This window comes from Stereum hirsutum, assembly GCF_000264905.1.
Source record: "Stereum hirsutum FP-91666 SS1 unplaced genomic scaffold STEHIscaffold_7, whole genome shotgun sequence".
Lineage (NCBI taxonomy): Eukaryota > Fungi > Basidiomycota > Agaricomycetes > Russulales > Stereaceae > Stereum > Stereum hirsutum.
The window spans coordinates 1,609,402-1,626,486 of record NW_006763137.1 but is presented as its reverse complement, the minus strand read 5'-3'; the positions used below and the strand labels follow the sequence as shown (position 1 = coordinate 1,626,486).

The 17,085-nt window shown below is 50.9% G+C and overlaps 8 protein-coding genes across 8 annotated transcripts; 4 read left to right on the top strand and 4 right to left on the bottom strand.

The window, feature by feature from the left end:
- The first annotated feature begins 318 nt into the window (after nucleotides 1-318).
- On the top strand, nucleotides 319-2,895 carry STEHIDRAFT_147289 (uncharacterized protein). The gene is made up of 2 exons (XM_007304382.1): nucleotides 319-650; nucleotides 710-2,895. Exons 1-2 carry the CDS (start codon nucleotides 426-428, stop codon nucleotides 2,348-2,350), a joined length of 1,866 nt encoding a protein of 621 aa, XP_007304444.1. The 5' UTR covers nucleotides 319-425; the 3' UTR covers nucleotides 2,351-2,895.
- A 583-nt stretch (nucleotides 2,896-3,478) lies between these two features.
- On the bottom strand, nucleotides 3,479-5,340 carry STEHIDRAFT_121664 (DnaJ-domain-containing protein). Its single transcript, XM_007304381.1, has 6 exons — nucleotides 4,864-5,340; nucleotides 4,745-4,805; nucleotides 4,655-4,684; nucleotides 4,390-4,599; nucleotides 3,634-4,316; nucleotides 3,479-3,554 (listed from the first exon to the last, which is right to left on the bottom strand). Exons 1-5 carry the CDS (start codon nucleotides 5,314-5,316, stop codon nucleotides 3,727-3,729), a joined length of 1,344 nt encoding a protein of 447 aa, XP_007304443.1. The 5' UTR covers nucleotides 5,317-5,340; the 3' UTR covers nucleotides 3,479-3,554; nucleotides 3,634-3,726.
- Nucleotides 5,341-5,628: 288 nt separating this feature from the next.
- Nucleotides 5,629-7,549, top strand: STEHIDRAFT_97619 (uncharacterized protein). Its single transcript, XM_007304380.1, has 7 exons — nucleotides 5,629-6,394; nucleotides 6,486-6,641; nucleotides 6,702-6,735; nucleotides 6,796-6,827; nucleotides 6,900-6,999; nucleotides 7,077-7,347; nucleotides 7,428-7,549. The coding sequence occupies exons 1-6, from the start codon at nucleotides 5,634-5,636 to the stop codon at nucleotides 7,335-7,337; spliced, it is 1,344 nt and encodes a 447-aa protein (XP_007304442.1). The 5' UTR covers nucleotides 5,629-5,633; the 3' UTR covers nucleotides 7,338-7,347; nucleotides 7,428-7,549.
- A 65-nt stretch (nucleotides 7,550-7,614) lies between these two features.
- On the bottom strand, nucleotides 7,615-8,333 carry STEHIDRAFT_121662 (uncharacterized protein). Its single transcript, XM_007304379.1, has 4 exons — nucleotides 8,202-8,333; nucleotides 7,988-8,143; nucleotides 7,863-7,929; nucleotides 7,615-7,803 (listed from the first exon to the last, which is right to left on the bottom strand). Exons 1-4 carry the CDS (start codon nucleotides 8,223-8,225, stop codon nucleotides 7,721-7,723), a joined length of 330 nt encoding a protein of 109 aa, XP_007304441.1. The 5' UTR covers nucleotides 8,226-8,333; the 3' UTR covers nucleotides 7,615-7,720.
- Nucleotides 8,334-9,141: 808 nt separating this feature from the next.
- STEHIDRAFT_121661 (uncharacterized protein) lies at nucleotides 9,142-9,639 on the bottom strand. The gene is made up of 3 exons (XM_007304378.1): nucleotides 9,567-9,639; nucleotides 9,296-9,506; nucleotides 9,142-9,215 (listed from the first exon to the last, which is right to left on the bottom strand). The coding sequence occupies exons 1-3, from the start codon at nucleotides 9,620-9,622 to the stop codon at nucleotides 9,195-9,197; spliced, it is 288 nt and encodes a 95-aa protein (XP_007304440.1). The 5' UTR covers nucleotides 9,623-9,639; the 3' UTR covers nucleotides 9,142-9,194.
- Nucleotides 9,640-9,647: 8 nt separating this feature from the next.
- STEHIDRAFT_79451 (cytochrome P450) lies at nucleotides 9,648-12,439 on the top strand. The gene is made up of 15 exons (XM_007303998.1): nucleotides 9,648-9,825; nucleotides 9,903-9,961; nucleotides 10,012-10,241; nucleotides 10,295-10,410; nucleotides 10,475-10,623; nucleotides 10,675-10,790; nucleotides 10,859-10,959; nucleotides 11,021-11,042; nucleotides 11,117-11,306; nucleotides 11,366-11,447; nucleotides 11,511-11,613; nucleotides 11,682-11,704; nucleotides 11,792-11,802; nucleotides 11,858-11,990; nucleotides 12,064-12,439. Exons 1-15 carry the CDS (start codon nucleotides 9,683-9,685, stop codon nucleotides 12,140-12,142), a joined length of 1,557 nt encoding a protein of 518 aa, XP_007304060.1. The 5' UTR covers nucleotides 9,648-9,682; the 3' UTR covers nucleotides 12,143-12,439.
- Nucleotides 12,440-12,650: 211 nt separating this feature from the next.
- STEHIDRAFT_79448 (FAD/NAD-P-binding domain-containing protein) lies at nucleotides 12,651-15,397 on the top strand. Its single transcript, XM_007303997.1, has 9 exons — nucleotides 12,651-12,842; nucleotides 12,908-13,023; nucleotides 13,077-13,083; nucleotides 13,573-13,902; nucleotides 13,965-14,033; nucleotides 14,093-14,166; nucleotides 14,224-14,503; nucleotides 14,568-14,671; nucleotides 14,785-15,397. The coding sequence occupies exons 1-9, from the start codon at nucleotides 12,792-12,794 to the stop codon at nucleotides 15,347-15,349; spliced, it is 1,596 nt and encodes a 531-aa protein (XP_007304059.1). The 5' UTR covers nucleotides 12,651-12,791; the 3' UTR covers nucleotides 15,350-15,397.
- A 257-nt stretch (nucleotides 15,398-15,654) lies between these two features.
- On the bottom strand, nucleotides 15,655-16,921 carry STEHIDRAFT_157110 (uncharacterized protein; the record flags this gene model as incomplete). Its single annotated transcript, XM_007304377.1, has 3 exons — nucleotides 15,655-15,699; nucleotides 15,754-16,608; nucleotides 16,898-16,921. 3 exons carry the CDS (start codon nucleotides 16,919-16,921, stop codon nucleotides 15,655-15,657), a joined length of 924 nt encoding a protein of 307 aa, XP_007304439.1.
- Nucleotides 16,922-17,085: the final 164 nt, after the last annotated feature.

Genomic DNA, 17,085 nt, shown 5'->3' with positions numbered 1-17,085 from the left:
GTGCGCGCTCTCACCTCGATTTAGACAAGTCTAGTTTTCATTTGCACCAAGCCGTTTCGATCTCTCGAGACTAACTACATGTCGCTGCGCTCAGGAGCGTTGGCAGCAACGTTGGACAAATAATCAATCGGTGGGGCAGCGGATAGATATCGGAACGGGCGCGAAGAGCAACACGTGAATGAAACTGGAAACGGTGGCCCAATCACCGCAGCGAACCGAGAAAAATTGAGACAGCGCTTAGGCTCGTGCAGCGGTGCCTGTAGTGCGTCGACTGGCTTTATACCCCCGCATTGCTTGGTTCTGGTCTACGTACTTTCCCCTTCCCCCTTCCTCCTCGACGCCTGCGCCGGGTTCGCGACGTATAATAGACGCAGCCTGTAGAATTTCTGGTCACTAGACGCTTGCTCGCCAAATCACTCGTTTCAATGCATCGTGCACTCCTCATAGACGAGCTCCTTAGACATATATTCACGCATTTGGATGTCGATCTAGACAAGGCAACACGGAAGAGGACATTCTACCAGCTCGCTCGCGTCTGCAAGGCGTGGCGAGATCCTGCGCTTGACTATCTCTGGTTTTTCTTACACCAGCGGGACTCAGAGGCGCTCTTCAGGTTGATACCTGGGCTGCAATGTCACCACGGGATTTATGTGGGTTTTGTATTTCCAGTCATATCCGGATGTCTCGATACTGAATAGGTTCTGCATAGACGTTGGATGACTCGCAAGAGCTATCTCTAGAATCGTTGGCCAAGTTCAACGCCTATGCCAAGCGCGTCAAGGGAGTCTGCCAATACTCCGCAGACCTCTTCAAAGTCTCCCCGTCCCTCATCTCCCGCCTCCAATCCTGCCTGTCCTCGTCTTCAAATCACTCCACCACTATATTCCCTTCCCTCACCTCCGTCCGCCTCCTTCTACACTTCTCCCTCTCTTCGCCATCGTTCTCCAAAGTACCTCTGTCCTCGCCACTCACGCTCTCCCTGTGGCTCTCCCCTGTACTTCGATCCCTCTCTCTCGAGCTGCCTCTCATCTCTCGCAAGCCCTTCGAACCCTCCCACCCAAGTAACAAGCAAGCCGAGCTGCGCGCATACCTCGTCGAAGTCATGCGCGTCGTCCCTAATCTAGCCAACCTCAAACTCCGAGGACGAATCAGCCCAAGTCTGATGCAAACGGTCATCGAGATGAAGCAACTGAAGACCTTGAACCTCAACGTCGGTGGCGCCGACATGACTCCGAGTGCATTCGTCGCGCTCTCACACTGGGAACGCCTCGAAGAGCTGAAGGTCCAGATGGACGACATCGATCCTGAAGTCCTCGCCGCTCTTCTCCCCCAAGAGGAAGACGAGGTCCGCGCACCATACTTCCCTGCCCTCAAAACGCTGCACATACGTGCCTCCCCAGCCGTCCTCGAGGCTGTCCTCCTTCCTTTCACTCTCCCTATCGTCGCCGAAGCATCCGCACCTGTATTACACGCCATTCATATCTCATCGCCTCCCAAACCTCGCTGCATCGATTCTTGGAAACCCTCGCTCGCGCTTTTGCCTTCGACTGTGGAGGTCCTCACCCTCGAGTCCCTTACCACCTTCTGTTCCCTCCCTTCGCCCGCTTTCCTGCCCCTACATGTGACACCACCGCCCCACCCCCTCGCCCTAGCTGCTCCCCAAAACCCAATCAGTGCCACAGGTCCAGCCCCCACCCCGCACCACACCCCTTCTACCTCTCTCACATTCCCCTCCTCGACCGCCAAACTCCACCCCACGCTCTCGACCTTTGAACCCCTCTCCCGGCTACACAATCTCCGCATCCTGCGAATTGACACGTGTGTGCCACCAGACCTCGGAGACGAGGATGTGGAGAGGATGGCGGGGTGGTGGCCGAAGATTGAGGAATTGGGGTTGTGGACCCGGCCGATGTTGTCGGAGAGTGAGGGGACGGGTGGGGATGGAACGACGACGGAGGATGAGGAGGATGGGAGCGAGGCAATGGGGTGGTTGAGTCCTAGGGCGACGGTCGCTTCACTACGTGTGCTGGCGGAGAGATGTCCGAGGTTGAGAGGCTTGGCTGTTCCCCTGGATATCTCATCCGTCTCCCCAAGTGGCGGCGTGGCAGGACAGACTACTCTGGAGAGATTAACGATTGGATACTCGAGGCCGAGACGAAGGCCGAGAGAGGGGAGGTCTGAGGCGAGCGTTGATTGCTTGGTTGAGGCCTTGTATGAGGCGTTCCCAGCGATGCAGAAGTTGGCGTTCGAGTGTCCTGGAACGGAGGATGGGGAGGGCGAGGATAGACCGTGGAAGGACGTTGTGGATGGGTATTTCGCATTGCAGCAGGGTTCTGCTGCCGTGGCTTAAAGCCTGGAGTACGCTACCTTTCTAGTTTATTGCCCGTCGAGCTTTTGATCTTGTTTTGATTTTTTTATGGCCGACATAGAAGTCTTTAGAGTCTCCGGTATAGATTGCCCATAGACCTCATCTGACTTTTGTCTCGTAGTGGGACCCAGACATCTACATATCATCTGACTGACCATAGGTATTCACTCTGAGTCCTCTTCGTTCACTCCGGTTTCCTCTCTTGTTTTTTGTTTGTTTTCGGTGACTTTCTTGATCTCCTTACACGCTCATCTTGGATTTCTTCTGTCTACCCGCCTCGCACTCTGCACCTCATAGCATTTCATACATACCCTATACTCCCTGCCACCCGTCTATCGTGGACTAATTCATCGTCTCTCCCCTAATCATCACCATTGTCTGTAGACTATACATACGCGCCTACTGTATATATTGTATGTACCGGCTACTCCTTCAGCCTTGCCGTCCTGTTCTGTTCCTTCACCTCATCCGTACTAATACGTAATTGTCTAAGTTATGTCCTCATGTCATCCTCATCTACTTACTTCGCTGCATGCTTATGATCATCTCCACTGGTGGACTTCATATTGAACCTTGCAAAGACCGAAGTCAATTACACCACACTGCCAGCGTCTGTTGACTTCGCAGTTCTAGAGCCCGTGCCAGGACACGATGAGGCCGACGATATTCTGGCACTGGAGGGTCTTGATGTCAAGAATCGAATAATATATTGCCTGAGTCACAGACCCAAGCTCGAGCTAAAGACCTCAGAGAACCACGCAAGGCCGAGGGACAATGTGACGTTCTTAAGTTCGGGAAAGCCAAGGTCAATAGAGTAGGACCGTCCGATTGTCGCATACTATTTATTATGGTCAAGGGTACATCCGGCCTTAAGTAGTGGACAACCAAGTCAGAGGATTCCGGACCAAGGAGAGCCAGACCCGAGAACGGCGGATGGGAGAACGCAGTGAGTGTCGTTTTATGGAGAACGAGGGCGTGGCGCATGCCACCAAACATATTGACGCTACGACCCGGGTTCCGGGCCTGACCAGAGACAAGGCGCGAACAAGCAAGTCGACGCAAGCGGTAAGAGGCAGTCCTGTTGCGTAGACCCGCATCGCGTGGAATTAGGAGCAAGAAGGCATACAAGTAGATATCCAACCCTCTAATTTTACACCATATATAGCTGAACACCGAATTAAGGAAACTGAACAAGGCCACACGATAACAATAAATCAGCAAATTGGCCACAGCTACACCTCTTGAGGGCTACAACATCCACTCACCAAAGGTAATAGATTCCCTCTCATCAGTGTTATCCAGTGATCATAAGTTAATGTTACCACCATAATCCACAACAAAGATCGTCCACGAGAGCACTACTGAAGATATCCCAGACCCTTCAGGATCTCGCACGCCTCTATCTTCTCGTTCTCAATAGCTTTCACCTTCTCCCAGTCCGCCCCAATTCCAAAGAACCCGATAGCCTCGTCCTTTCTGCGCTGCTTAAAGTCCATTCCTCTCTGACAAAGCGAATACTTGTCCTGTACGTATGCTTTGTCCACACTGTCCTCGAACTTCTTCAGCGCCCTTGGTATACCCGTAGGCCCTTTCCCCTTCTCAGCCGATACACTAGCAGCTTTTGCGATTTCGGCAGCAATTGGATGCCCCGAGAACTCTGCCGAGTTGACGTAGAAGGGGATCTTGAGTCCTGTGGTCGTGCGTTCCATGTTGTATCGTGTCGAGGCTTGGAATGAGAAACGGGGGTCGGGAGTGGGTGGGGTGGTGAACAGGTTTGGGATGGCGCTGAGGAGGGAGAACGCGAAGAGGACGAGAAGGGGCATAAGCTGGAGGAATACAGATCGAGGTGTGTTCTCCGTGGCTGTCTGGTTGGTTTGACGATGCCTTGCATTAGCGGTATGTACCCGTGTAGTGCGGAAACCTCCCGGACCAAATGTCGCTGAGAATACTGTGCGGTATATTTCAGCGAAGCCTCGAGATACCAAAGAAAGATAGACGTGGCACAGAAATGAAGAGCGTACCAGGACTACCACCGAAACCGCCACCGCCACCCATACCTCCACCGAAGAACATGTTGAACAGATCTTCGGGACTGAGTTCGCCTTCAAAGCCACCGCCACCGCGGAACTGACTGGTTGCAAAGCCCGGTGATGATCCAGGGGGTGGTCCACTGCCAAAACGTGATTCTGGGTCCGAGCCACTTCGGTCATACGCAGCACGCTTTTGTGGGTCTGTAGTATTATTGAGAATGCTGTGTGCAACAAAAGTAGAATATATATGACTGACCAGAGAGCACCTGGAATGCTTTCGAAACCACTAGATACGACAAAATAGTTAGCTCAGGCACAGCTTGCAGAGACGAATGGGGTGGCATACTTTTAAATGCCTCGTCTGCCCCAGGAGCTCCGTTCTTGTCTGGATGCAGTGCCAGTGCAAGCTATGGAGGTAAGTGTAGGGTGAGAATGGCTCGCGAGTTGGAAGTGGATTGTGCGCACCTTTCGATAAGCCTTTTTGACGTCTGCCTCCTGACAATCCTTGCTCACTTCCAGGATCTCATAATATTCCGTTACTTTACATGTCTGCACTCTCTTCACAACCGCAGCATGCTCTGGTGTATATTCCCGTGCCTTCTCGTTCGAACTTGAAGCCGCACTGCCGTTCGTGGACGTCGTGTGACGGTGCTTCGCGCCTGACGCTGAAGGATGCGATTCTGCACCCGACGTGAATGACGATCCTGACGAGGGTTTCGAGGATCCCGAAGAACTAGACGTCGAGGCAGAAGAAGACGTATCAGAGTCGAGGAGTTTGATGAATTTGACCGCTTCTGGTGTGGAGAATAATGTTATAGATTTCTGGGCGAACTTGCGAGCAGAGGGAAGATTTCCAGCGTCCCGGTGTTTCTGGGCGATGGCTAGACAGCGAAGCGCTTCATCCTTGTTGCTCTCCATAGTCTGCCCGCTGGAAAGAAGGAAGGTGGAGGTAAAGGGTGGGTGTGCAAGTGGATAGAGACCGGAGCCGCCCCGGAGTTCAGGCCTTCAGATTCCCAGACTGACGTGGTTTCCAAAAGTGTAGTGGGCTTCAACAAGCGTTGTAGTAGAGTAGGTAAGCAAACGTAGTCGCACTACAAAACGTGCTACAAAGGCCAATCCGGTTGAGCGAACGCGTCTACAGATGACGTAAGGTATTTGCTTGATAAGAACCATTTATTAATGACTTCCGAGTCAAACTTGCTACTTCGCTTCATCTCACCCGCTCACACTCACGCATGTCCGCAGAAGAACCGGAAGAGCTCAAGCGCTTCCGAGAACAATGGAAAGCTGAAGTACAGCGCAAACGACAGGAGCAGACTGCTCACCCTCCAACTGAGCCTTTCATCACCGGTGCCACCTCGTCTACTTCTACCCACACCGAGAGTACGCCCGCTCACGATGATCACCTGGTCAAATTATCGGACTTGGTCGAGCCTACATCGTCCGGGGTCAACTATGCGACTACGGGGACAGCTGGAGTACGTCGGAAAGCGGTAGACGTTTACAGGGAGGCTGTTCGGTGTGAGCAGGCAAGTAAACTTGATGAGGCCCTTCGCTTATATCGCCAGGCCTTTCGTATGGACTCGAACGTCGACCGGGCGTACCACTACGCTGAGCAACAGGCCAACGGTACATCGAAGAAATCCACGCTGCACAAGAAGACCGCCTCGACTGACGCTCAAGTTGACGCACTCGCGAACGGTGTGGCGGCGGTCAAGGTCTCGGATGTGCCACACACGCCTCGTATCTTCGACTCCTCTCATGTCATCGAGAATGGCGCCGGTAATATTACTGGTACCCTGGCAGGCGTGCTGAAGGAGTTTCCCGAGTCATTGGGTTTCGAACCGGAGGAAGAGAAAGAACCTCTTCACCTGGCGAAGCTGCCCAACGAACTACTCACCCACGTCCTTCGTTTCCTCAACATCACATCCCTCGAGCGGTTCGCACAGGTCAATCGGAAGGCCCGCCTATTGACGCTAGACTCGACTTACTGGAGGTATATCATACTCACAGGTTTGCCTCTCTTCCATTCTGTGCCCAAGTCTGACCATGTCATCGTTTGTTTGTTCTTCCTCGTGTCTATCCAGACGGCTTGTTCTTGCCACATACAAGCCACCACAGATTGAAGAAGATGAACGGATAGAGGATACAATCAAGGAATTTCAGAAGGACTATCGGAGGTTGTTCATCGAGAAACCGAGGGTGAGGTTGGACGGTGTTTACATTGCCGTTTGCCACTACACGTGCGTTCACCTTGCATACTACAGTATAAGAAACTTATGGACTGTTTGTTCGATATTTAGCCGCCATGGTATGAGTGACAATGCCTGGGTTGCTGTAGGTCCCAAAGCTCTGACCCTATCTATACATCGCTGACGACCTCCTCTCTTTCAACAGATCAGTCACTTGATCACCTACCACCGCTATCTGTACGCCTTCCAGTCGACCGCTTCTATCCAGAACTAAATTAGACTCATATAAACTCCGAAAACAACAATTAGTCGATTTTTCCCCACCGGAGATGTCATATCCCTTCTCGCGAACGAAGAGTACAACCCTCAACAGATCATCCCTATCCTTCAGCCTACGCTCAGGATGAAGGTTAGTCCTGCGCTCCCGATTCACTCCCTTTACCAGCTGAAGCTAACTTAACATCACCTTCATTCGACTTCACATAGGGTCTGTACATCGGCCGCTGGGCTCTCTCCGGCAACAACCTGTTTATCACCGACCTCACGGATCCATCCAGGTCAGACGCCAAGTATACCTTCCAGATGACGCTCACTCTGCGCTCCCGTCCACTCGGTCGATGGAACAAGATCGATTTTGACGGATATGATTCGGTAGATGTTGGAACTGGCGAGGCTTGTCCTTTGCCGCTGAAGAATGAGAGGCCGTTCTGGTTTAGCAAGGTTAGGAGCTATGGGTCCGGGAACTAGTGAACTTTAGGTATGCGGATTTGCCCTCAGTTAGATGCTTTTGCGAGTGTGCTAATAGATATGGTACTGTGTTTCGAACGACATTCGTAGACACTCTTTGAAGTCAGGCTAGGCTGGCATCGTTCATCTCTTACTTTGGCTTGTATATCGGTTTCGATATCTTTGGGACGACCTAGTGAATGCTACGTTGGGCGTGACACTTTCCTTGTGTTTCCACCCAATCTCTCAAGCGAGCCCTCGATCTCGAACTTGTAAAACTTGGGAATGCAAAAGCACAGTGAATTAGGGATATAGAATACATATGAATACATGCCCAGTAAACAGAACAAAAGTCCATAGCCGATCGCCCACCTCCTCACGCGTGTGCAACAGATTCCGCATGTCTACTTACTAGACATCGCGTATCCTGTCGTGTCAAGGATCTGTTTCCCGCACATAGAACACAACCCTTTCTTGAAGGCACATCCTATTCATAACCGTCCGATCAGCAGCACGTTCAGGGCCTCCTTCTCCATGAGTACGCACCATGGCAGTATTTCGCCCTGTTCTGTGTCACCGGCGACTTGCAGTCCTTACACTTGGATGAGTAAGGCTATGGGCACACTACGGGTAAGCGTACTGTCAGGCCGAGAAAATCATAACGAACGCACCGAGTATCTGTTCTTCGAGCTCGACGAACCACCGGCAGAGCTTGGCCCGGCCTTTGGCCTACCAATCAGCTTATTCTCTCCAATCTTACGAGACCCATCTTTGATAGCAGAAGTGGTAGAAGTAAAGGGATCTGGTGCGGCCAACTTCGAGAGTTTCTGGGCACCATAGGCCTGTCAGATTCAGTCTGGAACTCCATTGACAAGGAGGGCGCACCTTCTCACATTTCTTACAGACCATCTTGCGCAATATGGGTTTTACACTATGAGATTTATGTCCTAGAAGTAAGAGCAAAGACGTAGAAGGCCACAGTAACAAAGCGAAAGCCTGAGGAGGTGGAGAAGCTGAGGGACTGGAGAGCGTGGCGGCCGGTGGCGGTGGCCGAGTCGGAAGGGTGCTGACGCTGACTAAAATGAACCCACGCCGCGCCGCCCGCGCGTGAAAATCTTGAGAATGTTCGACTTTCCCACATTATGGCCCTATGCTTTTGCCTCCTAATGTGCACAACCCTGCACGGCCATCCCGATAACAATGTCATGACACAGGACCTCCTTTATTCTAGGATATAATCTCCGAAAACTCAGACAAGCTATGGTCTGGAAATTTGTACTACCTGGGGCTCGAGGATGGTTCAACTAAGCAACACCGTCGAGCTACTGATAACTTACCATACTAATACTCGCTTTCCTGGTGATACAAGACTGCTCGCTGATCCTGCATCGGGTAGATTGTCGAGTGCAGCGTCACCACTCGGCAGTGAGCCACTCCGTTCAACTGGTCCTCATGCCCGGGTACGTGCGTTTGTCCTTTTGAGAAGTTTCTAGTTTTCCTAGCAGATAACGTAAATCTTGCGCCCGCTAGAACCATTCGCTATGGCGGAAACTATACACCACGCGTTTGGGCGGTCATTCAAATATTCACTTTTGTCCATCATGATTGTGCCCGAAGCAAATCATCACAAAGCCTTGTCGTACGGGCGACATTGAGTGGGTAAATCCCAGTACACAGCTCGACTATATCTTCAAGGCCGCCGACGAGTTCTGATACCGTGCTTGGTGCGAAGGATGGTTACTCACTGCGCAGATTTCGGGTTCTGTTGGCCTTGTCCGCACACTAGCTCCGCATGGTTGAATGAACGCTCGTACCGGTCTTCATGTACGTATAACGATAACTTTATATGATGTGGAATAAGGAGGTCCCGGCTCATGTCTAGATTTCATCTATACTAAGGTAGAAGTCGGTCGTCGTACCTGCCCTGTCCGCCTCCTTGGTCGCAAAACATGCTGATTGATTAATCCCTTTGTACCTAGGCTCAAATCGGTATTCTCAATGATCGCAATGTGTGGCTTCTTTGCCCTGGAGCTGTATCGTCCCACGATCGCCCCGGCTTTTAGCCCCGTTGAGTAGGTGGCTACGCCAATCGAGGAACTTGACTTGGGACCCGCATTACATATGTGATCCCATCGAAGTTCATTACATCGTACGGCATGGCTTGCATCACTACAAACCGCACACCTCGAGGTGGGAGTCCAGAGAACTCCACAGCTTTATCGTCACGAGTACGTGCTGATGTTGCTTTAGGAGGCAAAGTCACCACTTCCTGGTTCGTATAAGTTGCACTCCTCTATCTGCAACATGCTTGTCTCGTTTTCCCTCCCCTGACTTCGTCTTACTTCTGGTGTGCGGACTTGGTCAAGATGTTTGCGCTCTCGATCTACAATGTCTTGATCCTCGGTCTCTGGATTTTGTTGTGCTGCCTCTTGATTGCTAGGCTCTTCCGACCCCAAGGCAAATATCCAAAGCCTCCAGGGCCGCGTGGACTACCGATTATAGGAAACTTGTGAGTACCACTTGATGTCTTCGTGAATTGAGTTCGATTTGGCTTGTCCTTGACACTGGTACTTGATCGTGAATTAGGTATGATATTCCTACTGAACACGAACCGACAATCTTCGGGGTCTGGCACAATCTCTATGGTGTGTCTTTTTCTTGGTAATTCCACACTGCACTCGCCCATGTTATTCAGGTGATATATGCTCGGTAACCATTTTCGGACGTACGACTATCATTCTCAATTCACACAAGGCGGCTACCGAGATGCTCTCAAAGAAGAGCCTCAACTACAGCGATCGTCCATATTACACGATGTGCGGAGACCTCGCAGGGTGGAAGTATGCAATAGTGCTGCTTCAATACGCAGACAGGTTCAAGACATACCGACGTATGATGCATCAGGCTAGTCTTTTTTTTTGCCTCGTGTATTTTCTTAGGTTGACATCATGCATCTGACCTACGTTCCTTACTTCTAGGTCATTGGTAGCCGTTCCAATGTGCTCCAGTTTAAGGGTCTTCTGGAGAGCGAGGCTGCGAAAGCGGTCCGCAGATTGCTGGACGAGCCCGATAACTACGTAGGAGTGTTGAGAAAGTGGGTCTCCCTCACCACATATCAAAGAAGAGACATGATAGCACGAGGCTGACTTCCAACACAGAGCCGTCGGATGCAGCGTTCTGCAGGTGACCTATGGATATCAACCTAGGAACGAACACGACCCTCTCGTTAAGATTGCAGATGAGGCGACTTCACAGCTGGGAGTGCTTTTGGCGCCTGGAGGGTTTTTGGTAGACGTGCTTCCCTTCTGTGAGTTCTATAGTCCTCAATGTCTGTTTAATCCACTCACATCCACCTCAGTGAAGCACGTTCCTGAGTGGTTTCCGGGAGCCCGATTTCAAACTTTCGCTCGCGAATGCCGACAAACTGTTGACTCACTGGCCGATAGCGCCTTTAGCTTCGTTCTTGGGCAAATGGTAAAACCTTGCATTTTGCTCCCAGTATGACGCTTGAAATGCTGATGAGGTTGTGTGGAACATTTCAGGCGGCGGGAAAGTCATCGCCTAACTTTGTCGCAAATCTGCTGAACAGTGGCAACACAACCGCAGAGGACCGACACAGGATTAAGTGGGCCGCAGAGAGCTTGTACGTACTCCTCACTCAACTCGGGCTGTACAAGTGACCCACTTATCATAATCCTCGAAAGGTATTCCGCCGGAGCCGACTCAGTAAGTCCGAGTCTCTGCCCCTGGCGTTCATGAAAATATAACCGGTTTCTTATCGTGTCTCTACGATCTTACAGCCTGTATCGGCCCTTTCGGTATTCATTCTCGCAATGACCCTTTATCCCGAAGCTCGTCGCAAAGCGCAGGCCGAGATCGATGCCGTCGTAGGTGACTCAAGACTTCCGACTATGAACGATCGAGACAGCTTGCCATATTGCAACGCTCTGGCAAAAGAGGTGATCAGATGGGGAACAACGTCGCCTCTTGGTACTTTTTTTCGACATATCCACTCTTTCCCAACGAGTTGAGCGATGCATGTAATTCAGGTGCTCCGCATTGCGTCAGGGAGGACGACATTCACGATGGATATTTGATTCCCAAAGGGTCTGTCGTCTTGGCGAACATTTGGTAAGAACATTCAAGTCGCCTGATCCTCTCCTCATGGAATGGTAACCATGACCGTTTCTTCAGGCATTTTCTCCATGACCCTGAGGTCTACAAGAATCCATGGATGTTCAACCCTGACCGTCTGATCCCATCGCCGGGCAAGCCTGCGGAACAGGATCCATACGAGGTGCGTCTCAACGCCGGTTCTTCATCAGTTCCGTCTGGTTGACTGACCCATTCGTCGCGCATGTGTAGATGTGCTTCGGATACGGCAGGCGGTACGCTTCTCTCTACTGCGGCTCCAAAGTATTACGCGACAATTTAAATCTGATTTCTTTCTTGGTTCATATGTTCACGACGTCAAGATCATGTCCAGGTGAGGAGACACCATAAGGTTGCCCTATTTCCGAATGCTTACATGGTCATGATAGGTACCCATCTCGCGGATGCGATGATGTTCCTGTTCTCCACATCAATCCTTTCCGTATTCGATATCGAGAAGGCAATTGATGCAAACGGAATGGAGATCACACCTGAGTTTGCCTTCACGAGCGGAGCGTTGACGTACGTCCTCCTCGTACTAACATCGTCTTCATTCATATTGATCTGTTGGTTCTTCCTACTCCATCATTTCCAGCAAACCAAAGGATTTCCCATGTGTGATCAGGCCAAGGTCTCACAAGGCTGAGGCCTTGATCCGTTGTATCGAGATTTGAGGCGAATGTCAGCAAAGTATGTTATTGATATTTGTAGATAGTTCATTGCGACGACTTGAGTGTACATACTTTTTCGTGCTACGAGTGTTGTTGTACCATCATAGGCACTAGTATGTGCTCGTACTCACCTCCTTCCAGTTGTATCAGCGTTACCTACAACCTACACTTCTCCGTCCCCCTCTCGTCGTTCCGGGCCTCCATGTCTGTATATTACTTTCCTACCTACGTCCGATCGTCGTTGTGCATTTCAACGCCCTCGACAGCTTTACGCCGAATGTATAACAAGTTGCGAACGCCCTGTCACCTTTGAACTTGCAAATCGTGGAACCGACAACAAGGCCGCATTGACATCGTTGACTCAGTCAAACGCTTGATCGCCGGAATGTAAGACTTTCGCACGGGCATCTGAAACGGGTAGCATCTAATCTAATCTCGTACGCAACAGGTCCGATCTGGGTAGTCATCGACAACTTTGGAAGCGCCCGTTGCTCTCGACGTTGATCATCATGCATCTCAGAAAAGTTGGACGTTCGATTCTCTTCTTTGAACCACGACCGGCGTGCAGACTCGCAAATACTTGAGGCGGCCAACCCGAGCTAAATCTGACAAAAGAGCACCCATCTATACTCCAAGAAAAGTTGCAACATAAATGCGCATAGCCATCGTAGGGTCTGGAGTGTCTGGACTGGCTGCAACATGGGTTCGTTCTGCTTTTTCCATATGTCAGACAGTGATTGAAACCATTGGTTATGCTCCCTGTGACAGCTTTTGAACCGGGATGAGCATGAGGTACATCTATATGAGGCTGCCTCGCGGCCGGGTGGCCATGCAAACACCGTACGTGTAGAACCATCGGGCAGGGTGCCAGTCGAGGTCGACTCGTGAGTTCTTCCAGCTTGCGATCGAATTAGACTTTGAGCTGACCTGCTTTAAGCGGTTTTGTACGTTTATTTGCCTCCTTGCGTTTTAGTTTGTCAATCAGTGTCGACGTCTGCTCGTGTGTGGTAGTTTCTACACTGCTGGGCGGTACATCTTGGCCATCTCGACGACTCGCGAGCTTCTCGCTGGTCCTGCATGGTTTGTCTGAAACAGCGTCACGGAGTCCGAGGTAGCTCTGCTTCAAGTGCAAACCTCCATGCACGCCGTGTATACTCAGGCATTTCTAGTTTGAGCTCCAAACTCGACTGAATCCTGTGTTCGCAATATCGCTTTGCTACATTTGCACTTAGTAGAATCGAGCTGTTGTGGTCATGGCGCGAATGTGGGCTTGACTTAGGCCCGACAATGTGCCCCACAATGCTCGAGGCAAAGGTGTCGTATCTAAGACTGCGGGTCATAGTTCCAGAACCAACACCATTCAGTCATTCACCATGCATTGTTGAGTCTCTGGTACCAGATTCAAATTCACTGACGCAGTATTTAATTTATAGATCGTCTTCAACCCCTCCACCTATCCCAACTTTCTCTCCTTTCTCCGTCAATATCCCTCTATCAAGATCCTCCCCACCGAAATGACATTCAGTGTCTCCCGTGACTTTGGCGCATTCGAATGGGCCGGCGGAAACCTCTTCACGGTCTTTTGCCAGGCGAAACGTGTTCTGGACTCAGAGATGTGGAAGCTGATTTACGACGTGTTGAGGTTCAATGCATGTGCGAGGAGGATACTCAAGAAGCCGGTTTCCAAAGGAGCGGAGATGTCAGTTGGAGAATATTTGGAGAATGAAGGTTATTCACAAAGCTTTAGAGACAATTATTTGATTGTGAGTTGTTGCCTGATTGGGATATGGAGGCGAGCGATAGCTGATTGTATTTTCCGGTATAGCCTATGACTGCCGCTGTGTGGAGTACGCCACCCGACCTCTGCGCATTAGACTTCCCCGCGAGGACTTTGGTGGATCTGCATTCTTCTTTCCTGAATGGACTGTAATGACTCATGGAATGGTCGCACAGATCAACTTCATGCACAATCACCACCTTCTTCAAATTACTGGCAAGCCTTCCTGGCTCACGATTCAAGGCGGAAGGTACGCCTCTCACTGCCCCATTGTCTAGCCGTGTGACCGATCCAGATGGCTGCACAGCAAGCAATATGTCAACACCGTCCTTTCAGAACTCCCGAAAGAAAGCTTGCACCTCTCAACGCCTATCAAATCCATTACTTCTAGAAACTCCTCGCTCCAGGTCAAACTCACGACTACTGATGGCAAGGTCGAGCTGTTTGATCATGTCATCATGGCGTGCCATTCAGATGATACGTTGAGAATCTTGGGTGAGGGAGGAGACGTGAGTGATGAAGAGAGGAGAATCCTGGGTGGTTTCCGGTGGAACAGGAATGAGGTTGTGGTCCATTCGGACGAGGCCGTGAGCGTCGGCTCAGCTTTTGGTTCCATTTTGAAGCTCATGGACGTTTTATGATACCATCCAGTTGATGCCAAAGAGCAGGATCGCTTGGTCATGCTGGAATTATCTGACGAGGTCAGGTGTGGATGCCAAGGGGAGAAGGAAAGCGAACAACGACCAGGTTGCATTGTAAGTGAACATCTTCCGTCATCGTCCTGCTTCTGACGTTACTTCCTTGTATAGGACTTGTGAGCACTACAAATTCCTCTATACTTATTCTCGTTCATCCAGCTCACGCTTCGGACAGATTGGATGAATGATCTTCAACACCTCTCCACCCATACTCACGGACCAGTCTTCGCTACCCTCAATCCTCCTTCGCCACCCTCTCCGTCGAAGACCTACTCGCATCATCAGTATTCACACCCCGTCCTTGACGCTGCGGCCGTAAGATTGCAAGAGGAGATGGAGAAAATTCAAGGGAAGAGAGGGGTATGGTACGCAGGCGCCTGGATGAAATACGGGTTCCACGAAGACGGATGGACGGCAGGACTGAAGGCAGCGGTAGGTATAATTGGGAAGGACACGAAGCACCTGCATTCATCTGCGAGCAAGGATCAGGAGGGGGTAACTGTATATGGGAATGGGAGTGCGTCCGGGAAGGGCGCGAGGGCAGCGTCGATTGAGATCCTTTCTGCTGAACGGTCCGGAGCGCATGATATGTTTTGGATCGTTTGTGGCCTCTTCTTCGATTTCTTCGAGTTTTCGGGTCTCCGGACAGTTGTTGCGTTCGTGTTGGGGCTGTGGCTGAGTATGTTGAGGAAGGTGGCAAGCGTTTTCGTTGATTTGAGCGACTTGGTCGTGTAGAGGGTTGGGAGGGACTGTGGACTCGGAGCGCCTGTAGAGTAAGGGGAACGAGAGGAACAGTCATGAAAGACACCTTTGCTCGTGTACGTAGCGCTAGCGGCCAAATGAGACTCTTCCATAACTTATCGCAAAAGTTGTCCCAGAAAGTGGGGGACAGCAATGAGGACGAGAAACATAATCGATGGGCGTGCGCCGTGCGGAGACCGGAAGTACTTACATTTGGACCAAAAGCCAAAAGGACCGGGTAAGCACGCGGCGGATAGTTGAATGAATGTCAGACAATGTTCGAAGTCCGCGACGACTACCTAGCCTCGTGGATTTTGCGGAAGATCCTGTGTATAATTTGTCGTCTAGGAAGCATATTTCAGTAAAGTAAATTTACTCCATCTAATCACGATCCACACAACCCAACGCCTTCGTTCTCTCTCATCTTCTCCCTCCGCTCGTCCCACATCCCAGTCCCTCCTTGACTCGCCCTTCACACTCCTTTCAGTGACCTCCACAATCTCGAGCCCCGTATTCTTAGATACGGCATTCAAGAAGCTCTGAATAGTGTATCTGCCCGTGTGCATCCCTGCCACCAAATGTATTCGCGCATCTGCTGTCCGTGTGAGAGCCAAAACGAGCGTGTCGATGAAGAGCCCGTGAAAGTCAGGATTCCACAGCGTATCTGCCGCGACGATCACGTCGAAGCCTTTTACTGTTCGAGAAGGATCGTCGGAGCCGTCAAGTTTTGGGAAAAGGCTAGAGGCATTCGAGCTCCACGCGAAGGGAACAACTCGACATCGATCCTGAACGTTGTTACGACCCACGTTTTGTTGCAATGTGGATATCAAGTCTTCATCGGGATAATCGCTTGACGTAACACGAGCGAAGCGTGGATAGGTTTTCGCGATGAGGATCCCTGGAAGACCAGCCCCCGCTCCTAGCTCGAGAACGTGAAGATGACCCGACAACGTTCCTGGTGAAGTGTCCTCGAGATGAAGCTCTTCGATATGGTCAGAGATGTAGAGGGAGGAAACCCAGATGGATGAGGCATGAAGGGACCAGTTCTCGGCACGGGTATCCGGCGTGGAGAGGACGATGGAGTAGGGAGGTAGTCGAGTAGACGGTGTGTGATACGTGTAGACGGATCCGGCGGATGAGTGGGTTATCGGTGCAAGGTCGAACAGGCCCTCCAAGGATGCTTCGAAGATATCCTCCGGATCATCTGTTGGCGCTACGGCCTCAACAGAACCTGACACGGTGGTGTGCTCGGTCTAAGATTATTGGAGACGAGATCGCTAGTCAGAAATCCAATAAATAGGGACTATTTAATAACTCAGTAAGCACTTGCCGCCATCTCGATAGTAAAAGTTACAGGACGTACGCTGCCGTCACTCTAACTTGACTGTAACGGTCAAGTTCGAAATTGGAAATGAGTCCAGATCGGGGACGCTCTGCCGAAACGGCAGGGCGGCCCGTCGAACCCCGTTGCCCGTCGCGTCATGTTCGCCACATGCGTTTCTACCGCTTGCCACAGCTCCCTCCACGTAAGTCTTCATTCACCTTATTTGCTGAAACTATATTCATCATTAACACAGGTTATAGTAAGAGACGTATATGTCTCTCAACAATCTCTGAAACCACTTAATTGTGCCGCTTTCAATCCAACAATTACGAGTGCCAACTCAGTGCTGCCATAACTTCGCGTCCTATACGGCCTTCTACCTTCAACACTGGACTTTGACTTGAAT

Excerpts from the sequence above, each read along its gene's own strand:
- STEHIDRAFT_147289 (XM_007304382.1), top strand. The coding sequence starts at position 426 with ATGCATCGTGCACTCCTCATAGACGAGCTCCTTAGACATATATTCACG. Across the intron at positions 651-709 it reads AATGTCACCACGGGATTTAT|ACGTTGGATGACTCGCAAGA; the intron begins GTGGGTTTTGTA and ends GGTTCTGCATAG.
- STEHIDRAFT_121664 (XM_007304381.1), bottom strand. The coding sequence starts at position 5,316 with ATGGAGAGCAACAAGGATGAAGCGCTTCGCTGTCTAGCCATCGCCCAG. Across the intron at positions 4,806-4,863 it reads TCAAAAAGGCTTATCGAAAG|CTTGCACTGGCACTGCATCC; the intron begins GTGCGCACAATC and ends TTACCTCCATAG. Across the intron at positions 4,685-4,744 it reads GGCAGACGAGGCATTTAAAA|TGGTTTCGAAAGCATTCCAG; the intron begins GTATGCCACCCC and ends TGTCGTATCTAG.
- STEHIDRAFT_97619 (XM_007304380.1), top strand. The coding sequence starts at position 5,634 with ATGTCCGCAGAAGAACCGGAAGAGCTCAAGCGCTTCCGAGAACAATGG. Across the intron at positions 6,395-6,485 it reads CTAGACTCGACTTACTGGAG|ACGGCTTGTTCTTGCCACAT; the intron begins GTATATCATACT and ends GTGTCTATCCAG. Across the intron at positions 6,642-6,701 it reads ATTGCCGTTTGCCACTACAC|CCGCCATGGTATGAGTGACA; the intron begins GTGCGTTCACCT and ends TTCGATATTTAG.
- STEHIDRAFT_121662 (XM_007304379.1), bottom strand. The coding sequence starts at position 8,225 with ATGGTCTGTAAGAAATGTGAGAAG. Across the intron at positions 8,144-8,201 it reads TCTGTAAGAAATGTGAGAAG|AAACTCTCGAAGTTGGCCGC; the intron begins GTGCGCCCTCCT and ends TATGGTGCCCAG. Across the intron at positions 7,930-7,987 it reads GCTCGAAGAACAGATACTCG|CCTTACTCATCCAAGTGTAA; the intron begins GTGCGTTCGTTA and ends GTGTGCCCATAG.
- STEHIDRAFT_121661 (XM_007304378.1), bottom strand. The coding sequence starts at position 9,622 with ATGTTGCAGATAGAGGAGTGCAACTTATACGAACCAGGAAGTGGTGAC. Across the intron at positions 9,507-9,566 it reads GGAAGTGGTGACTTTGCCTC|CTCGAGGTGTGCGGTTTGTA; the intron begins CTAAAGCAACAT and ends CTGGACTCCCAC. Across the intron at positions 9,216-9,295 it reads TTGAGAATACCGATTTGAGC|CTTAGTATAGATGAAATCTA; the intron begins CTAGGTACAAAG and ends ACCGACTTCTAC.
- STEHIDRAFT_79451 (XM_007303998.1), top strand. The coding sequence starts at position 9,683 with ATGTTTGCGCTCTCGATCTACAATGTCTTGATCCTCGGTCTCTGGATT. Across the intron at positions 10,411-10,474 it reads TACGTAGGAGTGTTGAGAAA|AGCCGTCGGATGCAGCGTTC; the intron begins GTGGGTCTCCCT and ends CTTCCAACACAG. Across the intron at positions 10,960-11,020 it reads AAGTGGGCCGCAGAGAGCTT|GTATTCCGCCGGAGCCGACT; the intron begins GTACGTACTCCT and ends AATCCTCGAAAG.
- STEHIDRAFT_79448 (XM_007303997.1), top strand. The coding sequence starts at position 12,792 with ATGCGCATAGCCATCGTAGGGTCTGGAGTGTCTGGACTGGCTGCAACA. Across the intron at positions 14,167-14,223 it reads CTCACGATTCAAGGCGGAAG|CAAGCAATATGTCAACACCG; the intron begins GTACGCCTCTCA and ends ATGGCTGCACAG. Across the intron at positions 14,672-14,784 it reads AACAACGACCAGGTTGCATT|GACAGATTGGATGAATGATC; the intron begins GTAAGTGAACAT and ends GCTCACGCTTCG.